Source organism: Canis aureus, chromosome 13 (assembly GCF_053574225.1).
Source record: "Canis aureus isolate CA01 chromosome 13, VMU_Caureus_v.1.0, whole genome shotgun sequence".
Classification (NCBI taxonomy): domain Eukaryota; kingdom Metazoa; phylum Chordata; class Mammalia; order Carnivora; family Canidae; genus Canis; species Canis aureus.
In genome coordinates this window covers 28,962,242-28,979,402 of record NC_135623.1, presented here as the reverse complement: position 1 = coordinate 28,979,402, position 17,161 = coordinate 28,962,242, and the positions used below count along the sequence as shown (strand labels likewise).

Genomic DNA, 17,161 nt, shown 5'->3' with positions numbered 1-17,161 from the left:
ATCCACACAATTAAGCACAAATATTTTTATTTTACTAAGAAGTCCTCACATAATTCCTATGTGCTCTTCTTTAGGCTCAGTTTTTTTTTTTTTTGTTTGTTTGTTTTGTGGTTTTTTTTTTTTTAGTGTTTGGCAAATTAAGAGCTACAAATTAAAATGAAGATAGGAAGCTATCACATAGTTTTAAGAGATGATAGATAAAAGCAAGATAGAAGGCAGAAAACTATTAAAAGCAAAAATGATTTCCACAAAGCATTTTAAGTATCATTATAGCTGCATAAACTATTAGCTACAAGGACATTGTTGTATAATACTAGATTTTAATAGTTGATACTATAATGGGTTGATAGAGAAAAAATTAACATCTTTTGTACCTGTTTAAAATGTAAAGGAATGTGTAACAGACTTTAAAGGAAGATACCATCAGAAATATTTTTAAGGAAATTCAATAACCTAAATATACTTTTAAAATATACTGTAACTTTGTGAATTTGATCGTAGTGTTTTGCAGGAACACTTTTAGGATTATCTGTGATAATATAAGTGAAACTAGAAAAAAATGTGACAACCTTCTCATGGTAGCTTAGTACCTATGTTTCATGTATTTTAGGGTTATTAGATTTGACTGTTGCCTAGACATTTCCATCCATGGGAATCCCAAAGCCTTATATGGTCAAGACTTAGCTTTTAGACATTCAGTGAAATGCAAGGCACCACTCCAAAAAAGAAAGAAAGGGAAAAAAAAACTAGCTGGCTTTCACTTTGTCTTCAGTACTGTCTTGGCTGCTTTTATTACCACCGTAGCTAAATGACTAAGAACCTCATGTGCATTGAGAGTCTGTCTTACTAATGGAAGGAATTCCTTTTGTGGCAGTAGTTTTATGCTAGAATGCTAATGTTATTTTAACAAAACACTGCATGCTATTGGTTATATAATTTTGGGGTTTTACTTTGTGTGTGTGTGTGTGTGTGTGTGTGTGTGTGTTTTAAGGAAACTTAAAAGCAATTCTGGCTTATTTTATCTTACTACAAAGTAGAGGAGAGGATCATAGCTGCACATGGTGCAGTTTTCAAAGTGTAGGTTTCATTAATGGCAGGTATTAGGGAATTGAAGATGAAGTTATTTGCTTGGAGTTTTCTTCCTTGAAACTCCTGGTAGTTGATTAGGGGACACAGCTGAAAAAGATGTGAACCTTCAAGAGCAGCAGTGCTAGCCAACAAAAGGGCTGCTAAAACAATAACTTATTTCTACACTATTATGATCTTATTTAGCTCTAGTCATCTTTTTTGCTTTGGAGAATGTGATTTTTTTGAGTGATCATATGATTATCACTCATTCATATATTTAATATTATAGATATTAAAACTCGTATTATCAGTTACAATTTTTTTATGTTTGAAGAGGGAAGGTATTATTCCCCTTAACATAAGATGATCTGTGGTAAGTCGGATATCACATGGAACAATTAATTTCTCTGATACAGTCAACTATAGGTAACGAAGAATAGCAACCTATTTCTGAGTCCTACCACTGAAGCTAAATCATACTTGTAGCTTCCTCCATTTCACATTTGATTATTGTCTGATATATTCTAGATACCATGTTATAATCCTTAATGGGATCCTTTGGCTTTGAGAGCTCATCGTATAGTTGGAGGCAGGAAGGAAAGTGAATGTAGAGAGATAGTATGTATGGGAAGATAATTGCAACACAATGTTTTAAGTAAGATGGGACAGATGTGTTTGGAGTGTTACAAAAAATGGAAGGAGAGAGTGATTATCACATAAGCTGGGGAAAGCTTAAGAAATAAAGGCTTAAGATGGTTAAAAGAAGACTAACTTGAGGAGTAATCTATAGGGTCCAGCAGTGCCTCAGCCATTACTCCATGTGTACCCTTTATCTTCGAGAGAAGTTATAAAGTTTCCAAGTTGCCTTAGTTAAGTCTTATGATCAAAAAGAAATGAAATTTCATTATCAGGTTACTTTTTCTTGGCACCTAAATTCAACCCCCTCCTCCCATCAACCAGCTTTTTTTGTGTGTGTGTGTGATGGAACCTAAGAATATGTTTATTTAAGATATTTAGTACTGGGTTTTATCTAAAGACTCTTGATTGTCATGTTTTCCTCAGCAGTCTGAATGACTTCTAAGGCTCAGTTTAGGCTCTTCTCTTTTCCTATTGCTTCCAGTAATCTTTCTGAAATATTGATCTGATCATGTCACCCCTCTGGTTAAAAACTCTGAAGAGGGGCAGCCTGGATGGCTCAGCGGTTTAGCGCCGCCTTCGGCTGAGGGCGTGATCCTGGAGTTCCAGGATCGAGTCCCGTGTCAGGCTCCCTGCATGGAACCTGCTTCTCCCTCTGCCTGTGTCTCTGCCTCTCTCTCTCTCTCTCTCTCTCTCTCTCTCTCTGTCTCTGTGTGTGTCTCATGAATACATAATAAAATTTAAATTACATTATTTATCTACTCTAAAGTTATAATTTCAGATTGTTCTGGCATATTCAAGAAATGGAGGATGGTCCAGTGTGATTTGTGGAAATGGAGAGACAGGTTTAGATAATTTAGGTAACTCTTAGTGTAAAGGACTACCTGATAGCATTCAAAAGGAGTTGAAATATAGGAGAAATGACAAATTAGAGATTAAGTACAGAAGGGAGCATGATGTTCAGATATACACTAGTTGAAGCAAAGAAAATTGATATAAATACCATTTACTTTCATCCCAAATATAGTGTTGTGGCTACTGTTTATTGCTGTATAGCAAATTACCTCTAAACTTAAAATAATAAACATGCATTATCATATTTTCTATGGTTCAGGAATTTGAATGTGGCTTATCTAGGTGCTTCTACCTCAGAATCTCACAGGAGATTGCCCTCAAGCTGTTGGCTGGGATTGCAGTCTTATCTGAAGGTTTAACTGGGCTGGGGGCTGGGTAAGTAGAGATCTACTTCAAAGCTTCCTCATGTGGTTATGGACAGGCTTTGCTTGCTTGCCACTTGGGCTTCTCATCAGGACTGCCTCTTGTTGTGACATTTGAGTGCTCCCAGGTTGTGAGTGATCCAGGAGAGGGCAAGAGAGAGTAAATACATAATATCCCATCACTTCTACCCTGTCCAGTTTGTTGCAAGCAAGTCCAGCGTGTAACTACCATGAGGCAAATATCTTTTGCCATCTTAGAGCCTACCTACCATGGCAGCAAACTAAAATAAAATAATTTTTGTGGGATTTTATATCCCTCAATTTATATTAGTAAATATTTAAGAATTGCTTCCTATTAGTACTTTGCTTACTATTACTAGTAACTTCTCTCACTGTTCAACAGAGTACTTGAAAATCAATTATATCTTTGCCCGTTTGTTTTTGTTTATCCCTCTCTGCTCTCCATTTCAGTGTTTGGTGACTCTTATTTTGTGACTTGGAAATATACGCACCTGTTTCCTTAACTCCTCCATCAGTGGTCCCAGAAATACAGAGTAACTTGGTAGTCTGAAATGGAAAATAATATTTGATTGAAATGACCAAATAGAATTTTTTTTTAATTTTCTTTCTTGGGACTCAGAATTATATATCATTAACTTCATCTTTGATGCTTTTTTGCCAAAGCATATCAGAATATAGCAGAACAAGTACAAGGTTCTCAGCCTTTCAGACCTATCTTTGCTCTTTCCTTTATGAAAAGAATCAAGGATATAGTTTCAAGACCTAGGTGGGTGGCTAGGTGGCTTAGCGGTTGAGCGTCTGCCTTTGGCTCAGGGTGTGATCCCAGTTTAGGGATTGAGTCCCACATCGGGGTCCCTGTGCGGAGCCTACTTCTCCCTCTGCCTGTGTCTCTGCCTCTCTCTGTGTCTCTCATGCATAGATAAAATCTTAAAAAAAAAAAAAAAAGACTTAGCCTATTTCTTCCCTGTACTTCCTCTCCCCTCCCCATCTATGTCATGGACATGACAAAAATCTGTTTCTCTTCCCAAACCTCTCCCCTTTTCAATTTGAATTTATTTGTATACATATATATAGTTTTTAAAATTTAACATTGTGAGGTTCCATAAAAGATATACTGAAGTAATCTGTGTATACTAAAGTGCAGAGGAGAATTTGAGATTAGAAAGGTTTATCATTTTGTGATTCTATCTATGTATATGTTTATTTCTGATTAGACTGTGAGTTATAGGCAGGATTTGGTTCTTTAATTTTGAGCTAGGCACTGTGCTGTATGCTAAAAAAAATAGTAGTGATAATTGCCCAATGAATGTTGATTATCCATATCTAACCATCATTTAGGGAACATTATTTTAGGATATCTCTGTGTAGACCATTTGACATAGTTTTATTAAACAGGACATGTATTATATATACTGTTTTAATTAAAAAGTGTTAAATTTAGTTTTGCTTTAATTTGCCAAAGAAGACAGCTGAAGACTGAAGTAAAAGTTAAATTTTAGATTAAATTTTCTTTATAACTAGATGAGGTATCTCCTTAAATGTTCTTTAAGGTTAAGAAAATAGCCTATGAATACAGTGACATCGGATTTTTTTTAATGAGCACATTCCAATTTTAGAAAGATTTGACTATTCTCTAAGAAAGGTTAGCATATTAGCATTCATCCATTTTTGTCTTTTCTCCCCTCACTTCATTTTATTAGCTATATTAATATTTCTACTTTGTTAAAATTTATAATATTTACATTTTTTTTAAATGTACTTATGACTCCTTTGATCATGCTGTCTTGATTTCTGAATGTATTTTGTTCATTTGATTGCATAGATTTTATTGTGAAATAGGGTTTATCATCTTACCTTTGATCTTGTGTTTTACTCTGCGCTATTAAGTAGCACCAAAATGTGGGGCATTTGGCTCGTCAAGTTGTGCTTTCTCCCATACTGCTTTCTCTTTCTGGATTTTTGCCTACTAGTAAACTTTTTTTTCTTTCTTTATATTTTGTCTCCCCTTTCTTAAATACTGGTGGTCCTCCAAGTTTGACATTGCTTTTCTGATCACATCGTACAAATGCTGGTTATGCATTATTTCTTCTCTAGCTTCAGTTACCATGGATGTCAGAAGTTTTTGGTCTAGTCTGTTCACAAATTAGATGGGGAATTTCTTTAAAGTGGAAATTCCTGGGCACCACCATCAGAAACTCTGAGTTCTTCTCTTTCTCTCAAAATTGAAGTTAAGTACTCTAGTTATGTTTATAGCATTTATTTTACCTCTTTTTGCTGTTGTTTAGTTCTCTGTCTCGTTTGCTGGACTCTAAGCTCTAACAGTACAGAAATCTGGTCTGTATCCTTCACCAGTATATTTCTAGCAGCCATCATAGTGTCTGGCTGAAGTGGATACTTAATACTTTCTGAGTTAATGAAGAATCTTCTCTTTATCGGCCACATATTTTTCTGGACACTGAAGAAATCCATCAAGAAATATAACTCACAGCTATCTGAAATTTTTTGCTTTGTTTGGTTTTGGAAAACCGTAAGAACTTTATGTCCTCACTGTAGAGACATTTTTGGAAAATAATTCAATGACTTTAACTTCTATTAATTAACATTTTGGCACGTACTCTTCTGAACTCTTTTTTTTTTTAAGATGTATTCATTTATTTATTTATGATAGACATAGAGAGAGAGAGACAGAGAGACAGGAGGAGGGAGAAGCAGGCTTCATGCCGGGAGCCCGACACGGGACTCGATCCCGGGACTCCAGGATCATGGCCTGGGCCAAAGGCAGGCGCTAAACCGCTGAGCCACCCAGGGATCCCCTCTTCTGAACTCTTAATTAGGCATATCAGTAGCAAGAATGGTATCATATTATGCATATTTTTGTAACCTGTTTTTTTAATTTAATAGAAATATTAGGTAGAAGCTTTTATTTCTTCTCTTGAAACTAAATTATTTTCTTAATAGTATATACATGTATTAAACTCCTCCATCCAGGTCAGTGAGTGATCACTTCTGATGAAAGACTTCAACAAGCAAAACAGCAACCTTATAACTACCTTCCTGTCTAGAGTTCAGACAATAATGAAACCTGGCCAAAGATTTATTTTCTCCAAAAATTTGTCTTTAACTCATCTCTACTCCCATACTGACTCTCTCATTAATGCTATATTTCTTTTAAATTGCTTATTATTTTTGTTTTATATGCTTATCTTACTTTCCTAATTAGATTACAAGCATTCTGTTTTAGCTCATTAGCAAAAATTTATTGGGTGACTGTTAGGTATTGTGGGGTATATAAAGACATTTTCTATTCTTAAGGAACTGTCATCTCAATGGGAGAAAAGATTTGGAACATATGAAACAATAAGAAAGGTAGCAGGTCTTTTTCTTTTTTTTTTTTTTAAGATTTTATTTATTCATGAGAGACACACAGAGGCAGAGACAGGCAGAGAAGAGAAGCAGGCTCCCTGCAAGGAGCCCAATGTGAGACTCGATTCCTGGATGCCAGGATCACACCCTGAGCCACTCAGGTCCAGAAAGGCAGCAAGTCTTGCACAGTACAAAAAAAATAATAAAGTCTTGCACAGTACGTAGGACAGTTTTACCTACACATCCATACACTAGATCATAAATGCCTACTCATTAAGGACAAGTTAGCATTTTGTTTTGATTCATTTTACATGTATTTATTATCTGTTTTCTATATGCCAGGGACTGTTCATGAAGGAAAAAAAGAGAATATAATCTTTTTAGTCTCTTCTTACATTTACTAGAATGCATTATATATAGTAGGCAATCAGTACAAATCATGATTTTTACAGTGAGAGAATGATCCTGAAGATCCATTCTCTATAGATCCTAAGAATTTTAAACTCTAAAAGAAATGCTCTTCCCTTATTAAGTCCCCAAATAAAAGTGTTGGCCTCTGAAGATCTAGGTTTAACTTAGTAGTTTATAGATCTTTATCAATAAAGGAAATAACAGAGCTGTGTAATAAGAAGATATGGGTATATTTCAATCTTTGAATATTTATAGTTTCCAATTTCTAGGGTTATCTTTCAAATATGTAGTGCTTGTTGGATGAAGCATGAATGTTCAAGCAGTACTTAGATTGCTTTTCCCCTAGAAACTTTTTTTGGTCTCAAAAATTTTTTTCAGATATTTTTATTGTCTGTTTGCCATGTCTAGTTCATACAATCCACAAATATATATTGGATATTCTCTTTGTCAGATATATGTCTCCTTTATTCTCTCTAGGATACCATAAGCCTGAACTTTTTCTTAATCCAAATGAAGAATTTCCTGTGTTCCAGCACTTTGTATAAGGGACAAGCTTTTTTATATGAGGACAAGCTTTTATTTTTGTATCTAGATTTCCTACCTGCTTGTATATAAGAGTCAAAAGGCAAAAATATTTTAAAGATAATATAGTGCTGAACTTGTTACTTGTTTTCATAACTAATATAATAGATGATTCCTAAGCTTATACATGCTCATTTACTTGCTCCTCTTAATCCAAGACCAAGCTATTTACTTTTTTATTATTCAGTATGAGAGTACTGCTTAGAAGTCTTCATTGTTTTTCTTGTATAAACCACATTCATAACTCTTCCTTTGATAATCCAAATTCAGCTTTCCTTAAAATAGACAAATACTTGCTTGAATAGCTTCAGTTCAATTCCTCTTAAGCATACTCACTGATACGTATGTCCCTCTGAATGCTTAGAGAATGGACTGTTTTCGAATATATCTACAAATTTCTGTTCCCAGCAGTTGAGCAGAACTGAGTTTTCCTTAGTAAGAGTCATAAAGAATTGTTTCAAGGAAGTGCAAATTGGTTTTAGAGAACCTCCATATTTAAATTAATTTGTCTTAATGAACTGTGTTACTAATGATTAGGTACAAATTGTAAACATTTCAACTAATTGGCTGTGATTTCATTTTCACTTAAGTACTTAAGTTCTCAAATGACGTACAACTAAATCTTTTTCTGTTACTTTTCCCTCCTGAGTCTTATATAATATGTATGAGCTTATATTGAAACTTTTATATATAAAAGTTTGTTTGAAGGAAGTTTGAAACCCTGTAAGTGCATCTTTTGAAATTTAGTCCTCCTCTTAGAAATAATTGTGGGTGGGACTTTTACCAAAAATGATACTAAAAGGAATATTTGACAAGTCTCCAACATATAACCTTTTTTATAATTTATAGAGAGATGAGAAAGCAAGTTTTAGATGTGAATATAAAAAAGAAAATTTTAAATGGAGATGATTTAGCATGTCGGTTATGCATTAATACAAACATAAGCACTTACTATTTGATACTACTCTAATTGCTTTCTATATTAATTCATATACTTCTCATACTCAACTTTTGAGGTAAGTACTACTATTACCCTCATTTTCCAGAGGAAACTGGCACACAGGATGTTAAGTAATTTATCCAACATCTGGCTAGTAAGTGGCAGAACTGGATTAATCCTTGACAGTCTGGCTCTAGGATATGCACTTTAAACAAACCTTTTTTTTTTTTTAACTCACTTTTATGAAAAGGAATATTATGGTGTTAGAACTTATTTGAAATGCTCCTAATTTTGTAATTGTGATTTTACTCAGTTGAATTACATAGTCACGTAACATTTTTGGTTTTATTTCTCTGGGAATGAAATTTAATGATTTTTCAAGCTATTCATGCTCTAACCAAAATTTGTCATTAACTCATGAATTTTGTCTACTTTCAGCCAACATTGTATAGCCCCTTTATCAATACTTTGTTGTTAGGCTTTGCAACTTTTTTCTTAGAAAGTGTAGGAAACAAAGCTTGTCCTTGAGCTTATTCTCTGAGAAAAATAACTAGGTTTCCTTTTCAATAAAAACAGATGTTTTATGTACTTGAACTAGTTTGTTGAATTAGTTCACATCTCAGGTTGACAAAGCTGTTCTGTACCTGGAATTAAATGACAAATGTGTCTTCACACAACTATTTATTATTGGCGGTTGCTCTGGATATGTAGTCATGAAAAATTTAAGATCTACCTACAAAATCTTACTAGCATAGTTTGAGTCATTCTGTTTCCTTCTATATATGGCTTAATAAACTGACCATATTTAGTCAAATATTTAAAGTTAGCAAGTCATGTGTCTCTTAATGTGCTGCATGTGTTAGGTTTTGATTCTTTTAGCAACAATATTTTTATGGGCATGCCTTGCCAGTTGCTTGTGTATGCTTTATAAATGTTTAGGAGAACATTTTGAACAACTTGCACCACAAACTTGAGATTCATATGTAATATATATATATATTTTGTGACAGTATTTTTACCATTTAATTTATATTAAAACATTTCAGAAATTTATTACATTTATAAACAAAGGAACAAGTAGATTTAGCATTAACTACTTTAGGGATTTTTATTGGTTTTTCTTGCATTATACTGACTTAAACACAAATATTTTAAATCAGAATCAACATTTCATTTATTGGGAATTAGCTGTACCCATAGGTTAATTTTTTCAAAGAGCTTGAGTATTGCCTTCTTTTTTTTTGAATATTGCCTTCTTAAACTTTAATTTTATTTTATTTATTTATTTTTGCCTTCTTAAACTTAAAAAAGTAACCATTCATCTTGAAAAATTTTTTATCTTCAGTGTCAAAGATTTACTCAAAGGTGGCAAATAAACTCTATTTTAGATCTTGCATACCTTTTTCCTCACTATATGTGACTTTGCATCTTCATACACCAGAAGATGCCTGTCACTTGTTCATATGTTAAACTCTGATACAGATCCTCCTCCAGGAAATATTCCCAGACTATCACATACCATTCTTCCTTAGTTCTCCTTTTTTGAGCTCCCACAGTAAGTAGTGCACAGCCCTATAATTATATAATATTCCTTTTAATATAGTTATCTATTTGTGTGTTTGTCTTTATACCAGCTGGTAAGCTGCTTGAGAACTCTCCCTTTGACTGAATAAAATAACACAAATGTCTTTGTTTTCCAAATAGAATGTATAGGTCATAATTTAACACTTCTCTGTTTTCAGAATCACTTCTCTATATCCTCAGTGATTTCAAGCCCCATTGTATTATTAGCTTAATGCAGATAATTCCCAAATTGATATTTTCATTTCAAATTTATTTTCAAAGCTCTAGATCTGCATATCCAATTGGCCACTGGATATGCCTCATTAGATATACAGACACCTATAAATTCAGCATGTCCAAAGCTATGAAATCATCTTTCTTTCCCCAATCTGTTTCTTGAACCTGTAGTGTTTATTTTCATGAATGGCTTCTCCCTGTCCTTCACTTTAATGTATCCATTCTTTAAGCCTTGCATATTTTCTCTTTAAGTTTTTCAATATGGTCAGTCTGAATGACTTCTAAGGCTCAGTTTAGGCTCCTCTCTTTTCCTATTGCTTCCAGTAATCTTTCTGAAATATTGATCTGATCATGTCACCCCTCTGGTTAAAAACTCTGAAGAGGGGCAGCCCGGGTGGCTCAGTGGTTTAGCACCGCCTTCAGCCCAGGGTGTGATCTTGGAGACTGGGGATCGAGTCCCACGTCAGGCTACCAGTGTGGAGCCTGCTTCTCCCTCTGCGGAGCCTGCTTCTCCCTCTGCCTGTGTCTCTGCCTCTCTCTCTCTCTCTCTGGGCCTCTCATGAATACATAAATAAAATCTTAAAAAAAAAAAAAACCTCTGAAGAGCTTTTTTCGAACATTATCTTCTTAAAGTTATAAAATGTTTCTCCTGTTTCTCTCTACTGCTGAATTGAGCCAGTATGACTGATGGGAGTATTATAGTCTGTTCCTTTGATGTGTGGGAGTAGAAAGTGGGTTAAAAACCACCTATATAAAAAAAAAAAAAAAAAAAAAAAAAAAAAAGGATCCCTGGGTGGCGCAGCGGTTTGGTGCCTGCCTTTGGCCCAGGGCGTGATCCCGGAGACCCGGGATCGAATCCCACGTCAGGCTCTCGGTGCATGGAGCCTGCTTCTCCCTCTGCCTGTGTCTCTGCCTCTCTCTCTCTCTGTGACTATCATAAATAAATAAAAATTTAAAAAAAAAAACACCTATAGCGTCAAATCCAGTCATCTTTGCATTATATTCAGATCTTTTACAAATATATTGAGACCTTGTAGCACGTAGCCTTATCATAACTTACCAAAACTCTCTATACCACTGGATGATTTACTTAGTTTATTTCATACATTTTTTTTTTTAATCACAGTGCATTTGCCCAGTGAAGGTCCTTCCACTTGAATTGCTAGTTGAACAACTCCTATGTAATCTTCAAAACCTTGCTCAAAGGTATACTTCTTTTTTTTTTAAGTAAACTCTACCCACAACATGGCGCTCGAACTCATGACCCTGAGGTCAAGAATCACACACTCTCCCAGCTCAGCCAACCAGGTGCCTCTCACATGTATATGGACCTATATGGACCACCTTAGTTGCAAGAAGTTATCTCTGTGTCCCAGTGATACTTTAGTAGTTTTTTATCCACTGCTGTTGTGCCCTTATATGATCATAGTCAATTTATGGACAAGCTGCTCTATTACAGTGTGATCCTTCCCCCTCCCTGTGTTTCTAGGGCCTTGGCTTATATGGTTTTTAGTATATATAATATGAAGAATAGATAAGGGAATTCGGGATATTTAGCTTAAAAAAAAGTGGGAATTCTTGGGGGCAAGGAGTTCTTCATAGTATTTAAAAGCTGTCAGTTAAAAGACAATTCCAGTCTTCCAGAAAACTCCTTCATGCCCTTCCTTTCCTTACCAATTTAACTATGATTCTGAACTTCAGCATCAGAGATTAGTTTTGTCTAGAAACCATAGTATATATCCTTTCTGTCGTCCTTTTTTCCCTCATCTATGTCTGTGAAGATCATCTGTCTTGTGGAGGTTAGCAGTGGTTTATTCATTGTGCTTGATGTTCTTTTCTCATTGATGTATAGGATCCTTTTACATGAATAGAATCTCCTTACACACATACATTCCATGCCATTTATTTATTTACTACTATTCTTTATTCTATTATACCTTATAGTATGATAGATATTCTATCATGCTATTATACTTTAGTGGATACTGTCACATAGTTTTCTGAAGGGGTTTTATGAATTTTACATTTTCATCAACAGTTTGTTTCTCCATATTAAAATAAAATAAATTTAATATTTCTCTTTTAAGAATCAAGTGTTGGGGCACAAGGCTGGCTCAGTTGGAGTGTGTGACTCTTGATCTCTGGGTTGTGAGTGTAAGCCCCACGTTGGATGTAAAGTTTACTTAAAAATAGTATATTAAAAAAAAAAAGAATCAGATGTCAAGTTTTCTTATGTAAACACTGCCTATTCATTGTAAACATTTGGATATAAAGGGAAATTTAAAGAAAATAAAATTTTTTCTTAGTCTCACAACTAATGATAATGACTATTAACCTTCAGTACAGGGGCATCTGGGTGGCTCAGTGGTTGAGCACCTGCCTTTGACTCAGGTCATGATCCAAGGGTCCTGGGATTGAGTCCTACATCGGGCTCTCCACAGGGAGCCTGCTTTTCCCCCTGCCTATGTCTCTGCCTCTCTCTGTGTCTCTCATGAATAAATAAATAAAATCTTTTAAAAACCTTCAGTATATAGTCTTTTTGTGTACATATTTTTTAGTAAAATTGGAATATTAGGTAAACTTCTTGGATTCTTCTTTAAAAATTTAATATATTGTGAGCATTTTCTCATATCCCTTTATAAAGAATCATTTCTTGTTTGCTTGACATTCTCTCATTTAAAAAAATTAGATTCATATTATTTATCAAATAGAGTGTTACATTTTTATGTCAGTGATTTAAAAAATACTGTTATGGAGCCTGTAGGAATTAAAGCAGGTTGAGTGAAAATGGTAATATAATTAAATCTATATCTTTTCTCAAGGAAAATTAATGACTAAGTCTATAAATCTAATACTAATTGAAATCACTGTGGGGCATTAGCTATCTCAACATTTTATAGAGTGCTTTCTAATAGTATTTTGACATTTCTTATTTTTTTTGCTATTAGATAGCTGTGGTTTTCATCTCTCTCCAACCCTTTAACTACTGCTTCTTGAAAAAAAATTTTTTTTCATGAGCAGTATATACTTAAAGTCCAAATGAATGTTATTTATATATTCATTTACCATCTGCCATATGTAAGGTACCATTCTGGGCACTGTGGGACCTTGCCATCAAGTTGCTTATAACTTGTTCCAAGGAGAAGAATCATAGATACATAAGAATCTTAAACATGTTAGGGAGTTTTAGCTTCTTTCCTCCACTTGAAAAACAAAGACACTAATGCCTCAAAAGATTAGTTACTTGTCCATCACTACAAAATTTGTGGCAGAGTTGATACTAGAGCCTAGAAACAAAAGCTATGATTCCATGTCAGTACTTTTCCACTTTGTACTTTGTTCATAGTGCTTTACTTGACACTCCTTTTCCCCCCCTAAGAAAATGCTACTAAAAGTGTTTTCTTCTGTTTCTGTGATAGGTATAAAAAATTGATTTCACTTACACAACACTTTGTAAGTGCCTAGAACTTAATGATATCCTGTTGCAGACACTACAATTAGGTAAGAAATATGTTGATAAACTAGGAATATCTGTGGAAAGCAGTGAGGTGTGGAAAAGAGCTTATTCTTTTAGATTCTAAACATCTATTAGAGTGCCAGCTCTGTCATCTCCCACCTGTCTGACTTACTCAAGCAACTTAATCTCTTTGAATCTTAGCTTTCTCATTTGTTCATCCATTTATTAAGCCCCTACCACATACCAAGAACTGTATAAGATGCTGCAGATGCAGCAGAATTCCTGTTCTCAAAAGAGTTTATGTGCGGATAGTGTATATAAGTCAGTAAAATAGACAAAATACCAGTCATGCTACCTGGCACAAAAGAAACATTGATAAACGTCCCTTCTTACCTATTATAGGCTGCAGTTTCTCAAACATTTTTGTCTCAGGACTGCTTTATACTCTTAAAAATGACTGAAAGATCTCAAAGAACTTTTTGTTCCTATGCTGTGTGTATATTAATATTTGACGATAATAGAAGTTAAAACGGAGGGTTTTAAGTACTTATTCATTTTAAAGCAGCAGTACTGTACCTATGTTACATAAATAACATTTCAAAATTAAAGTAACTGATTCATCTGCTCTTAAGACTTGAATTTATCATTGACAACAAATAACTTGTTTTTCTTGAAATGACAGAGTGTTCATTTTTTTAAGAAAAAGAATGCAAAGAATCCAAGTTAGACTAAGTATAGTTTCTCATTTAAGTAAAAATTAAATTTTATGGGAAAAGTGGCTAGTCAGCTAGCATCTTAGTTGTACAAGTGCTTTTCCTCAGGGAGCCATTATACTTGGAAGAAGTGTTTTATCCATATTTCCTGTCTTGTTCTACAGAATATTAAAAAGGATGTGTATTCAGGGGTCAAATTTTGAGATTTATAAGACCTTTAAGATTTATAGGTTTTACTACTTTGTCAAGGATATTCATAAATAAAAATAGCTTAAAAAAAAGAAAAAAACTATGAGTGCATAGTGGTAAATATAGTGACTGTTAATAGTTTTTTGGCCACTTCCTTGATTTGTGCTAAGGCACAGCAAGTTTTGCCACTAGTGCTTTCTGTATCCTCAAGTGCACCTGTCAACACAGTGAAAAGTGGAAACACCATCTTAGTATTATTTTGAGAGTAGTTTCGACTTGTCAATTCCTTGAAAGGATCCCTCCTCCCTCAACAGACCACATTTTTGGGAACCATTGCTGTAGAAGATATTATTGGTACTTATGTAATGTTTTGATATTATTTTAACGTGTACTTATTTTCATCGTGAGATTGGCATGGTCTGGTCACCCACAGTACTGCTGTATGTGTATCTAAGCAAGGACCCTTACCATTTAGTTGATATCATTAGCCTGTTTGATGGCAGTACAATCAAGATAGCAGACTAAAAGAATATTTATGTTATAAAAACTGTAGTTTATTAGGAGTGTTGATTCAGATTTTTCTGATTGTGCTTTCTATTTTGTTTTTAGGCTTGCATCGATGACAATGTTGATATGGTGAAGTTTCTGGTTGAAAATGGAGCAAATATTAATCAACCTGATAATGAAGGCTGGATACCACTACATGCAGCTGCTTCCTGTGGATATCTCGATATTGCAGAGTAAGCCAGTTCTGTGTTTTTATTTAAATACCTAAACACTATTTTAGAGACCTGAGATTTTATAGAAATTGCTATTACAGATAAGTGAATGAGCACTTATATTACCTTAATTCATGAAAACTCTTCTTCCCAGTAAAAAGAATAAGCCATTCTTGGGAATTCATGTATTGAGTCTTTCATTAGGAGGTGATCCTCCATCTCCCCACCCTCTTTGGCTTTTGGTACTTTGTATTGATATGAGTAATTAATTGTACACTTCTCCATTTCCATCTCCTTTTCTTTTGAGTATATGTAGAGCATTGTCAAATGATTCAAGGTTAATACTTAGCAGTGTAGTCTATTCTTGTGTAATCATGAGTTGTTAGGGAAACTAACAATAACTTAGGTTACTTTACTATAGGGAGAATATGATACATAGTTCTCTAGTCAAAACATTTACTTATTTAATCTTATTATTAAGATTGTTTTCTAAAAGTAGGCTTTTTAAAAAATTCAATGAGAAATGATCATTATTGGGATCCCTGGGTGGTGCAGTGGTTTGGCGCCTGCCTTTGGCCCAGGGCGCGATCCTGGAGACCCGGGATCGAATCCCACATCGGGCTCCCGGTGCATGGAGCCTGCTTCTCCCTATGTCTCTGCCTCTCTCTCTCTCTCTGTGTGACTATCATAAATAAATAAAAATTAAAAAAAAAAAAAAAAAAGAAATGGTCACTATTCTTATCTACCTTTAATGAGTGGGTACTTTCCAAGAAAACCTGATTCTTCAAACATATAACAAGGTAGTATAGTTATCCTGACAAAATAATTTTTTCACTAAGTTATTTCATTTTCTTCTTACTATGTATCCAATGTATCCAACACCATAAATAGGTTTTATTGTCTGCTCTTATCAAAGCTTACCAACTGGTAAATATTGAATATGGGAGTTCTACTCTGTGAATCTCTCATAGGAAGCCTTAAATATTGTTATTTATTTGTGTATTTCATTTCTCCCCTCATGTATTGGAACTATGATATATGATAGGTCTTTTTTTTTTTAAGATTTTATTTATCTGAGAGAAGAGAGATAGAGAGCATGCATGCATGCACACAAGCAGGTGGTGGGGGAAAGGGAAAGGGAGAAGCAGATTCCCTGCTGAGCAGAGTCTGACTTGGGACTCATCCCAGGACTCTGAGATCATGACCTGAGCCAAAGGCAGACGCTTAACTGACTGAGGCATCCAGTCAGTTTGGTGCCCCAAAACATCATTTTAAAGGGGAGGCAGCATTTAGGAAAATGAAAAGTACTCTGGCCTGGAAATAGAATGTGTGAGTTACTTGAGTTTTATTTACTGCCTATAATGCTAATTACACTTCCCTCTTTTCCTTTCTAGGCCTTGATTTCTTTTTCTTTTCTTTTTCTTTTTTCTTTTTTTTTAAGATTTACATAGTAGAGATTGAGAGAGAGTGCTCATGAGCTTGAGATAGTGGGGAGGGGCATGGGAGAGGGAGAGAAAGAAACCTCAAGCAGACTCCCCACTGAGCTTGGGGCCCAACTCAGGACTCCATCCCAGGACCCTGAGATCATGACTTCAGCTGAAATCAACAGTCAAGACACACCATCAGAGCCAACTAGGTGCCTCAGGCCTTGATTTCTTTATGTGTAAAATGTGGTAGTCTTTTGTCATTGCAAAATAATGGTGGTTGTTCATAATTACAATCATGATTCTTAACTTCTTTATTCCTTTCTGTTCTTGTCATGCCCAACAGAGGACTTAGATCTCTTCTTCATAGAAAAAATAGCCTAATGTGCATTTATTGTTAGGTGTCCTTAAATATTTGATACTCAGGTTCTGGAGTCAAATAATGTGGATTTTGAATACTTCCTCCTCCATTCTCAAGGGATATGACCTTGGGCAAGTTGCTTAATTTATGAATATTTCTGTTTCCTATAGAAAGGGAATAGTATTTCCTAGTTTGTTGTGAGGATTAACTGAGGAATCCATTAAACAAAGTACCTGGCACATAGTAAGTACTCAGTATAT

General features: G+C 34.6%; 1 protein-coding gene across 6 annotated transcripts in view; it reads left to right on the top strand.

The window, feature by feature from the left end:
- PPP1R12A (protein phosphatase 1 regulatory subunit 12A) overlaps positions 1-17,161 on the top strand; it is a 139,693-nt gene that overhangs the window by 32,771 nt on the left and 89,761 nt on the right. For all 6 annotated transcript variants that reach the window (XM_077845622.1, XM_077845616.1, XM_077845620.1 and 3 more), the window contains exon 2: positions 15,007-15,137. In XM_077845622.1, the coding sequence (XP_077701748.1) occupies positions 15,007-15,137 (131 nt within the window). The remainder of the gene's footprint in view (positions 1-15,006; positions 15,138-17,161) is intronic.